The sequence below is a fragment of the Salvelinus namaycush genome, chromosome 7 (assembly GCF_016432855.1).
Source record: "Salvelinus namaycush isolate Seneca chromosome 7, SaNama_1.0, whole genome shotgun sequence".
NCBI classification, from domain to species: Eukaryota; Metazoa; Chordata; class Actinopteri; order Salmoniformes; family Salmonidae; genus Salvelinus; species Salvelinus namaycush.
Window position 1 is genome coordinate 18,927,033 of NC_052313.1, and position 16,079 is coordinate 18,943,111.

Genomic DNA, 16,079 nt, shown 5'->3' on the forward strand with positions numbered 1-16,079 from the left:
CCAAACACTCCCAGCATGCAAAGAGAGAGAGAGAGAGGGAGAGAGGGAGAAAGAAAGAAAGAGGGGGAGAGAGAGAGAGGGTGCGAGAGAGAGAGAGAGCGCGAGAGAAAGAAAGAGGGGGAGAGAGAGAGAGGGGTAGAGAGAGAGCGAGCGAGAGAAAGAAAGAGGGGGAGAGAGAGAGAGCGTGAGAGAGAGAGAGCGCGAGAGAGTGAGAGAAAGAGAGAGAGAGAGGGAGAGAGGGAGAGAGAGAGAGGGGTAGAGAGAAAGAGAGCGAGAGAAAGAAAGAGGGAGAGAGAGAGAGCGAGAGAAAGAAAGGGGGGAGAGAGAGCGAGAGAAAGAAAGAGAGAGAGAGAGAGAGAGAGAGAGAGAGAGAGAGAGAGAGAGAGAGAGAGAGAGAGAGAGAAGAGGGGGAGAGAGAGAGAGAGAGAGCGAGAGAGAGAGAGAGAGAAGAGGGGGAGAGAGAGAGCGAGAGAAAGAAAGAGAGAGAGAGAGCGAGAGAGAGAGAGAGAGAGAGAGAGAGAGAGAGCGAGAGTGAGAGAGAGAGAGAGAGAGAGAGAGAGAGGTAGAGAGAGAGAGCGAGAGAAAGAAAGAGGGGGAGAGAGAGAGAGCGAGAGAAAGAAAGGGGGAGAGAGAGAGAGAGAGAGAGAGAGAAGAGGGGGAGAGAGAGAGAGAGAGAGCGAGAGAGAGAGAGAGAGAGAGAAGAGGGGGAGAGAGAGAGCGAGAGAAAGAAAGAGAGAGCGAGAGAGCGAGAGAGAGAGAGAGAGAGAGAGAGAGAGAGAGAGAGAGAGAGAGAGAGAGAGAGAGAGAGAGAGAGAGAGAGAGAGAGAGAGTGAGAGAGAGAGAGAGAGCGAGAGAGAAGTATCATGAAGTATCTTGATCCATCCCACAGCAGCCCCCCCTCACCGCCCCAAAACAACAACAACTAACTAACACTCGCACTTAACTGTTCCTACTAGCACTGACTTTGCTGATCTGCTGATAGCTTCCATGACTGAGATATGTGGTTGTCTCACTTAGATGAATGCACTAACTATCCAGTTTCTCTGGATAAGGTCACGAAGCCACTCTCTTCCCTTGCTCAGCTCTCCATCGTTCTGTCTATGCTTGCCCTTTTCCCATTTCCCCTCTACTTCATACTACAACGCCCCTTAATGAGTAAATTCAATCTCTGTGCAACAAAGCAAATTAAAAAGAGGTGTCCAACTGTGGAACATGCCCCCACTTTCACATCATATGAATTACTGTCCCTATAACGCAATTACATGTTATTCTGCAACGCACACGAGAACGCCATAGCGACAGAATCATCGGTCACTGTTTAATCTGAGCGCCATACATCCGCTTCTCATTCAATCAAGCTAGCTAGCGCTGAGGCCTTAGCCACACCCTGGCTCACCGCAGACAAGGATCACTGAAGACACCAATATAGCCACAGCAAGCCTCCACACCAGGTTTCCACTCAGGGCAGGAACCCAAGATCTCAACCACCAATCCACTAGTATTGTATTCGCCAAGCGTTTTCACTAGGTCTACAAACCGACGCTTTGTGGGGTAACTCACCCCATCCCCCACCAATGAGACGCTACCACCTGGGTGATGCATGCCAGGCTTCAGCAAACACACACAGTATAAACCCGGACAGAGGAAATGAAGAAAACCACAGCAGTCCATAAGCACACCTTACCTCACGCACCACCCCCACACACACTTGGCTTACACACACTGAACACACACATGGACGGCCCTCGTACCTGGGTGACTTTATCGGTGACGTGGTGTGTGCGGTCGATGAGCTTGCAGGGGGCTATGATGTCCATGTCCCCCGGGGGCAGCGTGATCAGGGGGTCCGCCTTGAAGTCCACGAAGTTCAGGGTGATCTGAGGGATCTTACTGATGGTGCGGTAACGCATGAGGTCCGAGTCCGACGTGGAGTTGAGGATGTTGGACTTGTTGTTCACCGCCCCTGAAAGAACACACTGTCAGAGGACTGTCCAGACCATCAGGACCACCTGGGTTCAAACACTATTTGAAATTGTTTCAAGTACTTTAGCTGTGCTTGATAGAGCTTGCCCGGTGCAATGGAAACAATATAATCGTCCCAAAACATCAAAGCTCACCCATATGGCACACGACTATTTTTGTGATTTCAAATAGAATTTCAACCCAGGTGTGATTAGAACCACATCCTAAGCTTGTAACTTTGACATATCACATGAATCATGCATTGACCTCATTTTTTAAATGTATTTTTATTTCACCTTTATTTAACCAGGTAGGCCAGTTAAGAACAAGTTCTCATTTACAACTGGGCAGTGCGACACAAACGACAACACAGAGTTACACATAAACAAACGTACAGTCAATAACACAATAGAAAAATCCATGTACAGTGTGTGCAAATGTAGAAGAGTAGGGAGATAAGGCAATAAATAGGCCATAGAGGCGAAATAATTACAATTTAGCATTAAAGCTCATTAATTACAATGTACAATTTAGCATTAAAGCTCAATGAGCGGTAAGTGGTTGGCCTGAGGTGGGGGGGGGGGGGGGGGTCCAGATCCGTTTGTGCAGCAGCCAACTTCTTGTTCTTGTTCATTAGAAGTAGTTGGCCACAGCACAGGCTAAAATGTTTGTGGTTAAACACAACCAGGGAATGTAGGTGCCTGTTGTGTTTTTCAAAGCTTCTAAAAGACAACGCACAAATTCCTACCGCACACACTCTTTACCTCTGTGTGTTTGTGGGTGTTTGGTATCCAGCTCAAATACAGGAAAGGAGATGGTGCTTTTGCTTTCTCAGGGTGCAATGCCATTTGAAGTATGCCCCCCTACCCTCCCCCTCCTCCCCTACCTGTGCTGCTGTGGATGGGATGGGCTGTGCTGTACTTCCGGTCTGACGCCGGCCGCATGGCCTCGATGTCATCCACTGACGACGCCCGCCGCATGCTGTGGAAGCTCTCGCGGGAGCGACTGTGTGACAGACTGCAGTTGGACAGAGAGACGTTCGGGTTGAGCGTCTGGAGGGCGATGCGGGACGGCGACTGGCCGGGGGGCAGCGAGGGGGCGGCGGACGGTGGAGGCTCTGAGCCCAGCAGGCCGCGCTGGTCCTCGGGCCACAAGAGGACCGGCCTGCTGCTGCTGCCTGTGCTACTGGAGCTCTTGTGCCCCGGAGGTAATGTGGGCAGGGAGAGCAGCTCTCCCAGAGCCAGGGACTCGTGGTTGGGGTAGCCAGGGGCCGGGAGGCGCCCTGTCTCTGGGTCGTCCAGAGAGGCTTTGCTGTTGCTGAGGGAGCGAAGTGAGGGCAGGCGGAGCTTGAAGCCACGCCTTTGGCCTACAGAGCGAGAAAGAGGGAGGGAGGGAGAAAGAGTGGGAGGGGGGTAAAACGAGAGAGTAAAAAAGAGTGATAAAAAGGCCGACAGGGAGAGAAAGAGAGTGAGTGGGAAAGAGGAAAGGAGGAAGAGACCAGAGAGCAATAAATTGAACTGAACTCAATTTAATTGAGTGATTATCCAACAATCTTTAAAAAATGTAATTGAGTGATTACTTATACTGAACAAAAACATAAACGTTACATAGAACAATTTCAGTTACAGTTCATGTAAGGAAATCAGTCAATCTAAATAAATGAATCTATGGATTTCACATAACTGGGCAGGAGCGCAGACATGGGTGGGCCTGAGAGGGCATAGACCCAACCACTTGGGAGCCAGGCCCATCCAATGAGGATCCAGGCCCAGGCAATCAGAATGAGTTTTTCCACACAAAATGGCTTTATTACAGACAGAAATACTCCTCAGCACCCCACCCCCTTCCCCATAGATGATCCCGCAGGTGAAGAAGCCGGATGTGGAGGTCCTGGGCTGGCGTGGTTACACATGGTCTGCGGTTGTGACATACTGCCAAATTCTCTAAAACTACGTTGGAGGTGGCTTATGGTAGAGAAATGAACATTGAATTCACTGGCAACAGCTCAATAGTTTACATGTTGTGTTTATATTTTTGTTCAGCATGTATTTTTCAGCATTTTACTTAACCCTTGTGTAGTCTTAACATTCCGTATACTCCCTTTATCCTAAGGGTAAAAATGACCTGCCTTCACTAAACCCCTAAAATAAAGCAGCTTAATTGAATTTTCAATGCCAAATCTATTTTGCGTGAAGAAACAACCTGTCATTCATCACAAACTTTGTGAATATCTGGGTTTTTCCTCTTCACATTGCAGAAAGACTGCATTTAATCAGTGGACACCACTCGCTTTTATTTCAACACATCGATCATAATTGTTTTCTTTACTAAAGTAGAGGTTTATTATTATTATTGCTCAAGGTACTGCATAGGTGTAAATATATATTTTTTGCAAGAGATGCAGAAAGTAGTTTTGAATGCATTTTATTGAAGGGAAACAATGACAGTCTTGAACTTTTTTGCAACATAGTGATATATTCTTATATACTGTACAATGAGGAATTCAACTACAAAATACTAGTCTTCTCCCATTTTTTTAAACCATTATACATCTTGTGGGTGTGGGCAAACAAGAACAATAAATAAGGATAAGATAATAGACACAAAACAAAAATGTGAAGAACATAAATCAATCAACTCTAATTAGCACATGTAGGACAGTATGCAAGTGTGTGTGCATGGACTTTGCAGATGTATTTCTCACATATGCAGCACATAGTATTTGCTTTACAGTTCTTCTTTGGGGGGCAGAATTGGCATCTCCTCCTCTTGCCTGCCCCAGCGGCAGCCTCAGGTGGATCAGGACAAGATTCAGCCGGAGGCGCTCCCTTCTTTGAATGTGTGGGGTTACAAGTGCCTTTCCCAGCTGCTCCAGGAACGCCCTCCTCTTGTTCGGCTTATCAGGCATCCAGGTAGGGATGATCTTGTTCCATGTCACGAAGGCATTGTATGAGGACACATCAATGATGTTATGGAAGATGACCAGGGGCCAGCGGGCAGTCATCCTCCTGCAGATGTAAGTTCCAATCACCTTGTCCAGGTTGTCCACGCCTCCTTTGTTGTGGTTGTAGTCCAGGATGATGGCTGGCTTCCTGTCCTCACGATCACTGATCACAGCCGTTTTGTGCAGTGTGCTCAGGAGGACCACATTCTTGTTCCTCTTTGCGAGGTAAGAAACTACAGTGGTGGGGGTGAAGGCAAACTTTGATGAGAAGGCCTCTCTCCCCCTTGTTGCGAGGAGTGCAGGGGGGAGCTCAGTCTTGTTCTTTCTAACTGTGCCAACCATGCTGATCTTCCTCTTCAGGAGCTGCTGGCTGAGTTCAATCAGTAGCACACATAATCTCAATTTCTCATTGTGTGTGTGTGTGTGTGTGTGTGTGTGTGTGTGTGTGTGTGTGTCTTTGTGGTTTTTGTGGTGTGTAAATGATTTTATAACTGCCGGGTCAAAAATGCCCCTAAAACAATCGTTGTACCCTGGTGGTGTACAGCTTTCATGGAAATATGAACAAAGGCGATGTTTCACTTTTTCTAATGTTGGGGTCACTCTAGGAAAAGTCATCAAATTTCAAGTTGAAAAAAATATCATTTAGGGGATTTTCTCTGCTGTTAAACATAGTGAGCGGCGAGTCATTTTTTACCCTTAAGACAAGGGTTAAATTAATGTTTTCCATTCAAATCAATTCAGAGAACAGATACAATATGACATTGGGAGAGATCAGAGCAGATTAGGAGAGGCCACCCTGTACCTGTGGGGAGCCAGGGGGGCAGCTTGTGGATACCTGTGGGGAGCCAGGGGGGAAGCTTGGGGTTACCTGTGGAGAGCCAGGGGGGAAGCTTGGGGTTACCTGTGGAGAGCCAGGGGGGAAGCTTGGGGTTACCTGTGGAGAGCCAGGGGGGAAGCTTGTGGTTACCTGTGGAGAGCCAGGGGGGAAGCTTGTGGTTACCTGTGGAGAGCCAGGGGGGAAGCTTGGAGTTACCTGTGGGGAGCCAGGGGGGAAGCTTGTGGTTACCTGTGGAGAGCCAGGGGGGAAGCTTGGAGTTACCTGTGGGGAGCCAGGGGGGAAGCTTGTGGTTACCTGTGGAGAGCCAGGGGGGAAGCTTGGAGTTACCTGTGGGGAGCCAGGGGGGCAGCTTGTGGTTGAGGTCCTGGTTGGGCTGTTTGTCGTCTGAAATGACCTGGAAGTTGAGGATGAACATGATCACCAGGCCATCTTCGTTCTTCACCGGCACCACGTCCACCAGACACAGGAAACACACACCTGACAGAGAGACAGAAAGAGAGAAAGAGAGACACAAAACATAAACACACATACACTGACACACATAACGATGCACACACACGGCCCCCTCCCCCCCGCCAAATGTTCTCCTATATATGAAATGACTTAGGTTATACAGGGGATTGAAAATGCAGGATGAATTTTAGAGTGGATTAGTCTTTTTAAGTGGGATGGAAAAGAGAGAATGCGTAACGCATTAACACACGTAGAAATTCACTTCATTGCATGATTTGCTTGAGCACATTCCTACATAATGCCTATGCCATGAGACAACCACAGTGATTTCACTTCACAAGAGCGTGAAAAATCTATTTTACTGAGCATGAAATCAGACTTAATGGCCATATGTAGCTGTCCACCTACAGAGCCCTGTTTCAATAGGTCTGAATAAATGACTCTTTCAGTAGGGTTGAATGAAATGACTGTTTCAGTAGGGTTGAATGAAATGACTGTTTCAGTAGGGTTGAATGAAATGAAATGCCACATGTTGATTGGGTTTTAACGCCTGTAGCGGATGTCAGCAGTGACCCTGTGGACATTTCAATACTGTACTTTTATCAGCTCAGAAAGAAGTTGCAGCATAAAGCCTTTTTCTACCAACACAGCATCTGGTATTTACACTGCTAAAACAGTCAAAACACTCCGAAACATGGATTGCTTGCCAGTCTGTTTCTCATTCAGCCAAAATCAAGCTTCATTCATGAATACAGAAAGAATCAGGCATCCAATCAACTTTGTTTTATTAATTCAAAGTATGAAGACATCAACAAGGTTGTCACTGATACCCCCACCAAAAAGACACGGTAAAGTGACCCCACCAGTACGTCATGTATATCAATTGCTCCTTCTCAAACCTACAAGGAACCATAGAGATCCTATAAAATGACTCGTTCTAATTCCTAATTCTATGCAAGAAACCTTCAACTGTACTGCATGTGTGAAAGATAAATCCAAGGTTCTCATTTCTCAACAGTCTTCCAAGACAAATCATCACTATTCCTTCCTCTTAAAACCTTATCCTATCCTGCCCTACCTCACCCCATGCCCTTACCCTTACCTGGTCGGTAGTCAGTGACTGGAGCTGGGTTGGTGTTGGCATACAGGGTTAGCGAGGTGGACAGCAGCCACGGCAGTCTAAAGAGTAATGTACTGTGTTGTGGACACACGAGTGCGTGTTCAGTCTAGTGCCCTGCCCACCCGTCATTCATCTCTGAGCCATCACACCACAGGAGTGTGGCCCATGGAAGGGATTGGACCTCTATGTAATCACCCACACGGATAAAAACAGGGAAAACTGTATTGAGGATTATAGATTCCCACACAACCATCATCTGGCTCACGCCCTGTGTGTGTGTGTGTGTGTGTGTGTGTGTGTGTGTGTGTGTGTGTGTGTGTGTGTGTGTGTGTGTGTGTGTGTGTGTGTGTGTGTGTGTGCGTGTGCGTGTGCGTGTGCGTGTGTGTGTGACACATGGCACTTTTTTTACACAGTAGTTACACATAACAAAATATAGTTATTTGATATACATTACATCTGGAGTTACAGACTTTGTAACATAGCAACATGGTAATGTTGGACCTTTTGTTATTACGCAGCAACTGCCTATGTAACTACTCACTACATCCTCAATTGTCTTAGCACCATTTAATCTATTTTTTTAATTCAACCTTTATTTAACTAGGCAAGTTAGTTAAGAACAAATTATGATATACAATGACGGCCTACCGAGGAACAGTGGGTTAACTGCCTTGTTCAGGGGCAGAAGGACAGATTTTTACCTTGTCAGCTCGGGGATTCGATCCAGCAACCTTTCGGTTACTGGCCCACCCCAATATATAAGATGTAATGTAATACAAAATCTCATGAATTGATCTATTACTGACAGACATGAGGGTTTATACAGTAATCCTAGTAGATCCTATCTCCTTCTCTGGCCACTAATGCACACACACACACACTGCACCCTCCACAAAAACACAATTAAATCTCACACATACACACACATAGGCTACACTCAGGAAAACACACACACACACACACACACACACACACACACACACACACACACACACACACACACACACACACACACACACACACACACACACACACACACACACACACACACACACACACACACACACACACACACACACACATAGGATTAATAAATAGTCGGGAAGAGGATTTGACTTCAATTCACTACGCTTTCTCTTTTTTTTCATCCCACTTAACACGACTAATCCACCCTAAGATGCAGACTGTGGGGCGGCTACACTTGTGTGTCCTGATTCTTTAAACGCCTGGAACATGAGTGATCTAAGTACATGTAAGAGTGTATGTTTTAGGTTACATTGAGGCCTATTTGTTCCGTACCATGCCAAGGCATACAGCCCCAGCTCTCAATGCTAATAGCTGAAAGATGAATGGGAATGTAATCAGGGGACAAACTCATTTATCCAGGTGGCCAGCTGGCTGAGAACCACAGAACTCAATCCAACATTTATAACCCGATAATCTAGCGCAGTTCTAACACTGCCAGGACTTGTTTTCAAGCTTTGGGTGCGTTTGGCACAATACGAGTCATGCAATTGGTCCACAACACACTCTAGCCTGGGTGTCAGACTGTATTTGATGTGCAACGTAACTATATTGTGCTACCCTGGATGAGTAAAAAAGCCTAGACTCCAACCGGTACTGGTCCACTCAGTTGATACATCACTATTCTTAAGCACTTCCATGAATTGACACACCTCAAAGAGAAGAGAAAGAGAAGAGAAAGCTGAGAGAACATGGCGATCAGAATGTAGCCAAATGTTTAGCCAACAGAAGGCACCCGTGCAGTGTAAAGAGTGCCACTATGTCGAACCCATCCTATTCTATGAGTATTTCAACGAGAATTGCAGAGGCGATAGGTCGGAGTACGGAGCGGATTATACCAGGTCCATTTTAGGAAAGCTTACAGGGGATGAGAGGGGATTAGAGAACTGAAAACATGGCTTGGGCCGCCCCCCCCAAGGTAACCCTTACCTACCGCTGTGCCCCTGTCAAAAAAGGAAATGCCCATCTCTCTTCGCCCCGGGATGTGTGGGATTAGGGCCTAGTCGTGTAATCTCCAGCAGGGAACAAGTGGATTGAGGATAACAGATTAAGCTAGACATTCCTTTCCTTCCTTTGGGTGGGTCAAGGGGGCAGAGCTGAGCTCGGGGACGGCAAGATTGACAGATGATGAAGAAGAAGTATCCATCTCTTTGAATCAAATGATTGTCCTTGCGTATCACTTTGTTGTCACGATCAAGTCATTATACAGTATGTGACAGCGACACAATGTTCATAGTCACTAATGAAAGGCTGTTAAGTTATTAATGACTCGACAGGGAATTGGTGACAAAAATAGACGGCGTCTATGAGCTGAGGCGAGAGGTAAACTGAATAAAAGACTTGACGAGAAAATAAGGTGAAGAGGAAAGGAGAGAGAGGTGTGACAGAGTGAGACACCTTTGTGGAGAGAATACAAGATTTAAGTGACAATACACTGCAATAGAGACTCTTGATGTGAATTTGTCCAAATAATTGTTTTGTGTCAATGCAGAGCCAGAATCACAGAATCACTAAGTACAGTATGGGATGGATCTAGTTAGGTTATTTTCTTAGGACGCTGTTGTATTTCCAAGGATAACACTGCCCTCTAGTGGCCAACAGACTGTACATGCACCAGGATAAGATTGTAGTGGTTTTCAGTCAACCCCCCCGAGCAAACAGTGGCGTAGGAAAGCCAGCAGTTCATTTCTAAGTCTGTGCAAAGTCGTGTGGGCCAACAGTAAAGCAAGACAGGTTCTCTTCAAAAATACACATTAGGGAAAATAATAACACAGTAGTTGGTGCACGCCACACTACATAGCACAGATTGTCATTGTATATCAATAACTACCCAGATCAACCAAGAGGACAGCTACCTAAAAGCCACTGCAAAAAAAAATGCATTTCTCAAGCGAAGTAGTGCTCAAGTGCACTATGTAAAATAATTCAAAGAACAGTCACCTTCAAGCTGTGATGTAACACATGCAGCCTCGTTGTCACCAGTGAGGATATACTGCCAAAATGTTTCACACATTCAACTTTCAATGATGCTGACACCTGTCACTATGAAATGCAGCTCCCAGTGGGAATAAAACCACTTTAGGTCTCAATCCTTCCTCAAAGACAAACAGGTTATTTTGTTGCTCTGGGAGATGACAGAAGCATCACACAGAAGGAGGATGTCTCAAAAAGAGAGACAATGAATATCTCCTATTTCCTCTCATACTAAAATCTTCCCTTTTGCTCAAACTGACACACACGCACACAAACACACACACAACAACTTCCCTCATACACACACACACACAGCATATGTTTTACTATCCCTTGTGGGGACCTAAAATGTATTTCCATTCAAAATCCTATTTTCCCTAACCCTAAAGGGCCATCCACACCAAGGATGATAACTATGATAAATATAACGATAATAAAAATATATAATTAAAGTGGCAGGGGCGTTAACACTAAAACGACAACTACAAAAAGACTGGAGAACGATAACAAGAGCTATCGTTTGGATCACTTTCAGAGCGATTTTTTCCCTGTCCCTCCGATGATGAAACATTGTCATTGACAACCAATAAAAACGAGTTCTATTGAAGCGTTCTTGGTTCTAGGTGCGCAAGGCTGCTCGGAGAGGAGAGCCTCGAACGAACCACTGTGCTCTCACGAGTTCACATTGTGTTGTAGCAAAACAGAATATGAGCTCGCTAGATCAGGATAGTTCGTACGGGGCTATGAAGAATAGGCAGAGCACAGGCTAAACTTGCCTGAATAGCTGGGCATGTGTGAGCGTATTGTTGGCCACATTAATTATAGGACTACTTGGGAGGAATAATGATCCACGACAAACAGCGCATAAGAAGGCAATTTTCCGATGGTATAGACCTATCTGTTAACGCTGATACAGCCTGAGAAATACACACTAAAGTCTAATGTGCCTTTCTGGATCTTGTAAACTGTCGAGAAATGACCCATTACCGATCCATTACCGATCCAAATGGTTGCCTAGGCTACATTATTATTTCGGACGAAACATGCATTCAAAACACAGTGCTTTTTAGCGGTTGTTTAAATGGCATATTCACCTCAGTTTACACAGCCTATACTAAAATTTACACACTAGAAAAAAATATGAAATGCATTTTGTTGTTATAGCCTAGGTATGATACTTTTCTTGTCGAGCTCCGTGCCTGCGGGGACTGCGAGAGCAGACTATCTCAGGCTACCTGTCAGTTCATAATCTGATTTAAAAAATATTTCACTGTGTAAATTCATTGGGTATAGGCTATTTACTTCAGTATAGGCTATTCGTTTCGGAGTTAGGCCTAATATTTAGCCAACGAATGATGGGTTGCATACTAATTTAGGCTACTCATCTCTAGTCTGTATTCACGGTTCTCTTTGCGCAATTACGCACCTGTCCTCTCTGCTGCTTCTCAGCTACATCTATTCCCCTTAGCTCTTGGAGTCCCAGGAAAAGCTAGACTACAACAACTTGTTGCACACTTAATTTTACGATTTTATTTACTACTACTAGACTATCGAGGAGATATTTCCGCTTGCTCTTTGCTCAATGTAAAATAGTACAGTTTGAAAGGAGAGAGAGGGATATGGTGTGATGGAAATACACCGTATGAGTAGCCTGCTAATGTAACTTTCTGGACCGTGTAAACTGTCGAGAATAGAACCATCATTTATCCAAATGGTTGCATAATCAGGCCTAAGCATCCAAAACAGGACGTTTGAGCGATTATTAAAATGAGCCTACATCACTGCAGTTTAGAGCCCCAGACAACAATAGGCCTAATCGATCGTGGTGCTTTGCGTGTCCTGGACTGCTGAGCACTACCTGGAGAAAAACATCTGCCATTTCATAATCTGTTAACTTTTTTTTCTTGCACTTTGATGGGTAAATATTTATAGCCCTACTATTTAGCTAATGAATGGCCTAATATCTAGCTAATATTTAGCTTCTTACTTCGGGTACACATCTCTAGCCTCTCTCTTCCAGCTGTTCCCGTGCGCAATTGACTATAGGCTATGCAAGCCCCTCCGCTATTCCTCTTCACGTGAAATCCCAGGAAAAGCTATAGGTTACTAAAGGACATGCATTTTTTATACTATGCTTAATAGCCTTTTCGTGGAGAGAAGCAGGCTTGCTATTGTTAACTGCTGAATGTAAAATAGGTCTGGTTGCAGAGAGAACAGGCAGAGAGATAAGCACAGTGATTTAGAAAATCCAAACGAATTGACAATCATTAGAAAAAATGGAAACCACTTGCAAACCACTTGAGCAACGAGGCAACCCACTGGGCACAGACATCAGTTCAACATATATTCCACGTTGGTTCAACGTAATTTCATTGAAATGACGTAGAAACAACGCTGAGTGGGAAGCAATGAGATTATGTAAAAGAGCGAAGGCTAAACAGCGTTTGTTGTTGAATTGCCACATTTAAATATGAGCTTCTAAATGGTTTTTTCATTACATGTACAGTACCAGTCAAAAGTTTGGACACACCTACTCATTCCAGGGTTTTTCTTTATTTTGACTATTTTCTACATTGCAGAATAATAGTGAAGACATCAAAACTATGAAATACCACATATGGAATCATGTAGTAACCAAATAAGTGTTAAACAAATCAAAATACATTTTACCTTTATTTAATTAGGCAAGTCAGTTAAGAACAAAATCTTATTTTCAATGACAGCCTAGGAACAATGGGTTAACTGCCTTGTTCAGGGGTAGAAGGACAAATGTTTACCTTGTCAGCTCCAGAATTCAATCTTGCAACCTTTCGGTTAATAGTCCAGTGCTCTAACCACTAGGCTACCTGCTGAGCCGATTCCTCAAAGTAGCCACCCTTTGCCTTGATGACAGCTTTGCATACTCTTGGCATTCATCAAGGCAAAGGGTGGTTACTTGGAAGAATCTAAAATATATTTTGATTTGTTTAACACTTTTTTGATTACTACAGTACATGATTCCATGTGTTATTTCATAGTTTTGATGACTTCACTATCCTTCTACAATGTAGAAAATAGTAAAATAAAGAAAAACCCTTGAATGAGTATGTGCGTCCAAACTTTTGACTGGTACTGTATATTGAAGAAGTAATGGGGTAACAGGAGGTTGGTGGCACCTTAATTGGGGAGAACGGGCTCATGGGAATGGCTGAAGCAGAATAAGTGGAATTGTATCAAGTATATCAAACACATGGTTTCCACGTGTTTGATGCCATTCCATTCGCTCCGTTCCAGCCATTGATATGAGCCGTCCTCCCCTCAGCATTCTCCACTGATGGTGTGTGTTTTCACCTTATTAAAACGCCTACAGCCCTGCAGTTGGATGCATTGATCAGTTGATTGACAGGTGTATTGCAGAACAATAAATTGTCAGCTGGTGTGGATGCTTGCCAACGTTAACGTTATAGTTATGTTATAGTTATCGTCCTTGGTGTGGATGGCCCTTTACCCTAACCGCTAAGCCTAAAATAGTCTTTGTACTCATGGAGACCTGGGAAATGTCCCCCACGAGGGAGAATTGCCCCCCCCCCCCACCCCACAGGCTGAAATATTGGCTATAAGTCAAAGTTGGCAAATCATTTCCCCTGCCTTGACATTTCCTAAGGCAACAGAGCCCCACTTATATCCACAGCCCTCTGGTTAAACTGACAACCCTGGAACACTGACAATTGACACAAGTGTCATGTCCTCTATCACAAACTCAGTCACTCACCATACAAGCTTACACACACACGTACACATGCACACATGAACGCACGTGTGCACGTGCACACACAAACACACATTGTGAACTTGGACCACTTGGGGGCAGAGCATGACAAGTTGTCACGGACTCCCACATCTTTGAATGAGGTAAATCCTTTGTGCTATACAGAGTCAATCAATTGCACGTGAAGCTCCAACCATCCATAGAAATAGAAATTCCATTCTATTCTATGCATTCAGCCAACCACACAGAGCATAGTAAATGTAGCATGCTTTAGTCAGTGAAACATGAAATCACATCTGGAATTGATTGGTCCGTGGCTTACAGGTGTATTGTTCAGGGCCAGTAGACCCCTTCACTTTTTCCACATTTTGTTACATTGCAGTCTTATTCTAAAATGGATTCAATATTTTTTCCCCTCATCAATCTACACACAATACCCCATAATGACAAAGCAAAAATATGGGATTTTAGACATTTTTGCAACAAAAAATAAATAATAAAGACGCCTCACAAGTCCTCAACTGGCAGCTTCATTAAATAGTACCCGCAAAACACCAGTCTCAACGTCAACAGTGAAGAGGCGACTCCGGGATGCTGGCCTAGGCAGAGGTCCTCTGTCCAGTGTCTGTGTTCTTTTGCCCATCATAATCTTTTCTTTTTATTGGCCAGTCTGAGATATGGCTTTTTCTTTGCAAATCTGCCTAGAAGGTCAGCATCCCGTAGTCGCCTCTTCACTGTTGACGTTGAGACTGGTGTTCTACGGTACTATTTAATGAGGCTGCCAGTTGAGGCGTCTGTTTCTCAAACTAGACATTCTAATGTACTTGTCCTCTTGCTCAGTTGTGCACCGGGGCCTCACACTCCTCTTTCTATTCTGGTTAGAGCCAGTTTGCGCTGTTCTGTGAAGGGAGTAGTACACAGTGTTGTATGAGATCTTCAGTTTCTTGGCAATTTCTCTCATGGAATAGCCTTCATTTCTCAGAACAAGAATAGACTGACGAGTTTCAGAAGAAAGTACTTTGTTTCTGGCCATTTTGAGTCTGTAATCGAATCCACGAATGCTGATGCTCCAGATACTCAACTAGTCTAAAGAAGGCCAGTTGTATTGCTTCTTTAATCAGAACAACAGTTTTCAGCTGTGCTAACATAATTGCAAAATGGTTCTCTAATGATCAATTAGCCTTTTAAAATGTTAAACTTGGATTAGCTAACACAACGTGTCATTGGAACACAGGAGTGATGGTTGCTGATAATGAGCCTCTGCACGCCTATGTAGACATTCCATTAAAAATCAGCTGTTTCCAGCTACAATAGTCATTTACAACATTAACAATGTCTACACTGTATTTGTGATCAATTTTATGTTATTTTCTTTAAAAAACAAGGACATTTCTAAGTGACCCCAAACTTTTGAACGGTAGTGTATATTTTGATTTGTTTAACACTTTTCTGGTTATTACATGATTCCATGTGTGTTATTTCATAGTTTTGATGTCTTCACTATTATTCTACAGTGTAGAAAACAGTAAAAATAAAGAAAAACCCTGGAATGAGTACTTTTGACTGGTACTGTATGTAAATATGGTATTGGAACTGACCATGTACGTATATAGCTTCTTACTTTCTTATTTCTATTTCTCGTATGCTTTTGTTCTACCTTATGTCATTTGTTTGTGCTACATTGATATTGATTACTGCATTGTTGGGTTTGGAGCGCACTATATAGGGAATAGGGTGCCATTTCAGATATAGCCCTGGTTGCAAATTCTGATTCATACCCTTTCTCCTCAAAGTGTGCACTCATTCACGTAATCACTCCCCTTCAATGATATACAGTAAAAACATTGGATTGGTGTGATATGGTAGACACTCTCTTTCCATCCCATGCTTACACCAATCCTTATAGTCAGAGGAATGTTGGTAGGGGAGTTGTGGCAGTGAGGAGCGAGGAGGGAGAGTCTGGATAGAGAGAGAGGGGTGTGTGTGGGTGTTTTGGCCAGGAGAGGTGTGTCAGAGG

The 16,079-nt window shown here is 44.2% G+C and overlaps 1 protein-coding gene across 1 annotated transcript in view; it reads right to left on the reverse strand.

The window, feature by feature from the left end:
- The window catches only part of kcnh2b (potassium voltage-gated channel, subfamily H (eag-related), member 2b), a 295,325-nt gene that overhangs the window by 106,226 nt on the left and 173,020 nt on the right, over positions 1–16,079 (reverse strand). Inside the window, exons 3-5 of the mRNA XM_038997228.1 lie at positions 6,072–6,221; positions 2,849–3,328; positions 1,752–1,963 (exon numbers count right to left, since the gene is read on the reverse strand). Of these exons, the coding sequence (XP_038853156.1) occupies positions 1,752–1,963; positions 2,849–3,328; positions 6,072–6,221 (842 nt within the window). The remainder of the gene's footprint in view (positions 1–1,751; positions 1,964–2,848; positions 3,329–6,071; positions 6,222–16,079) is intronic.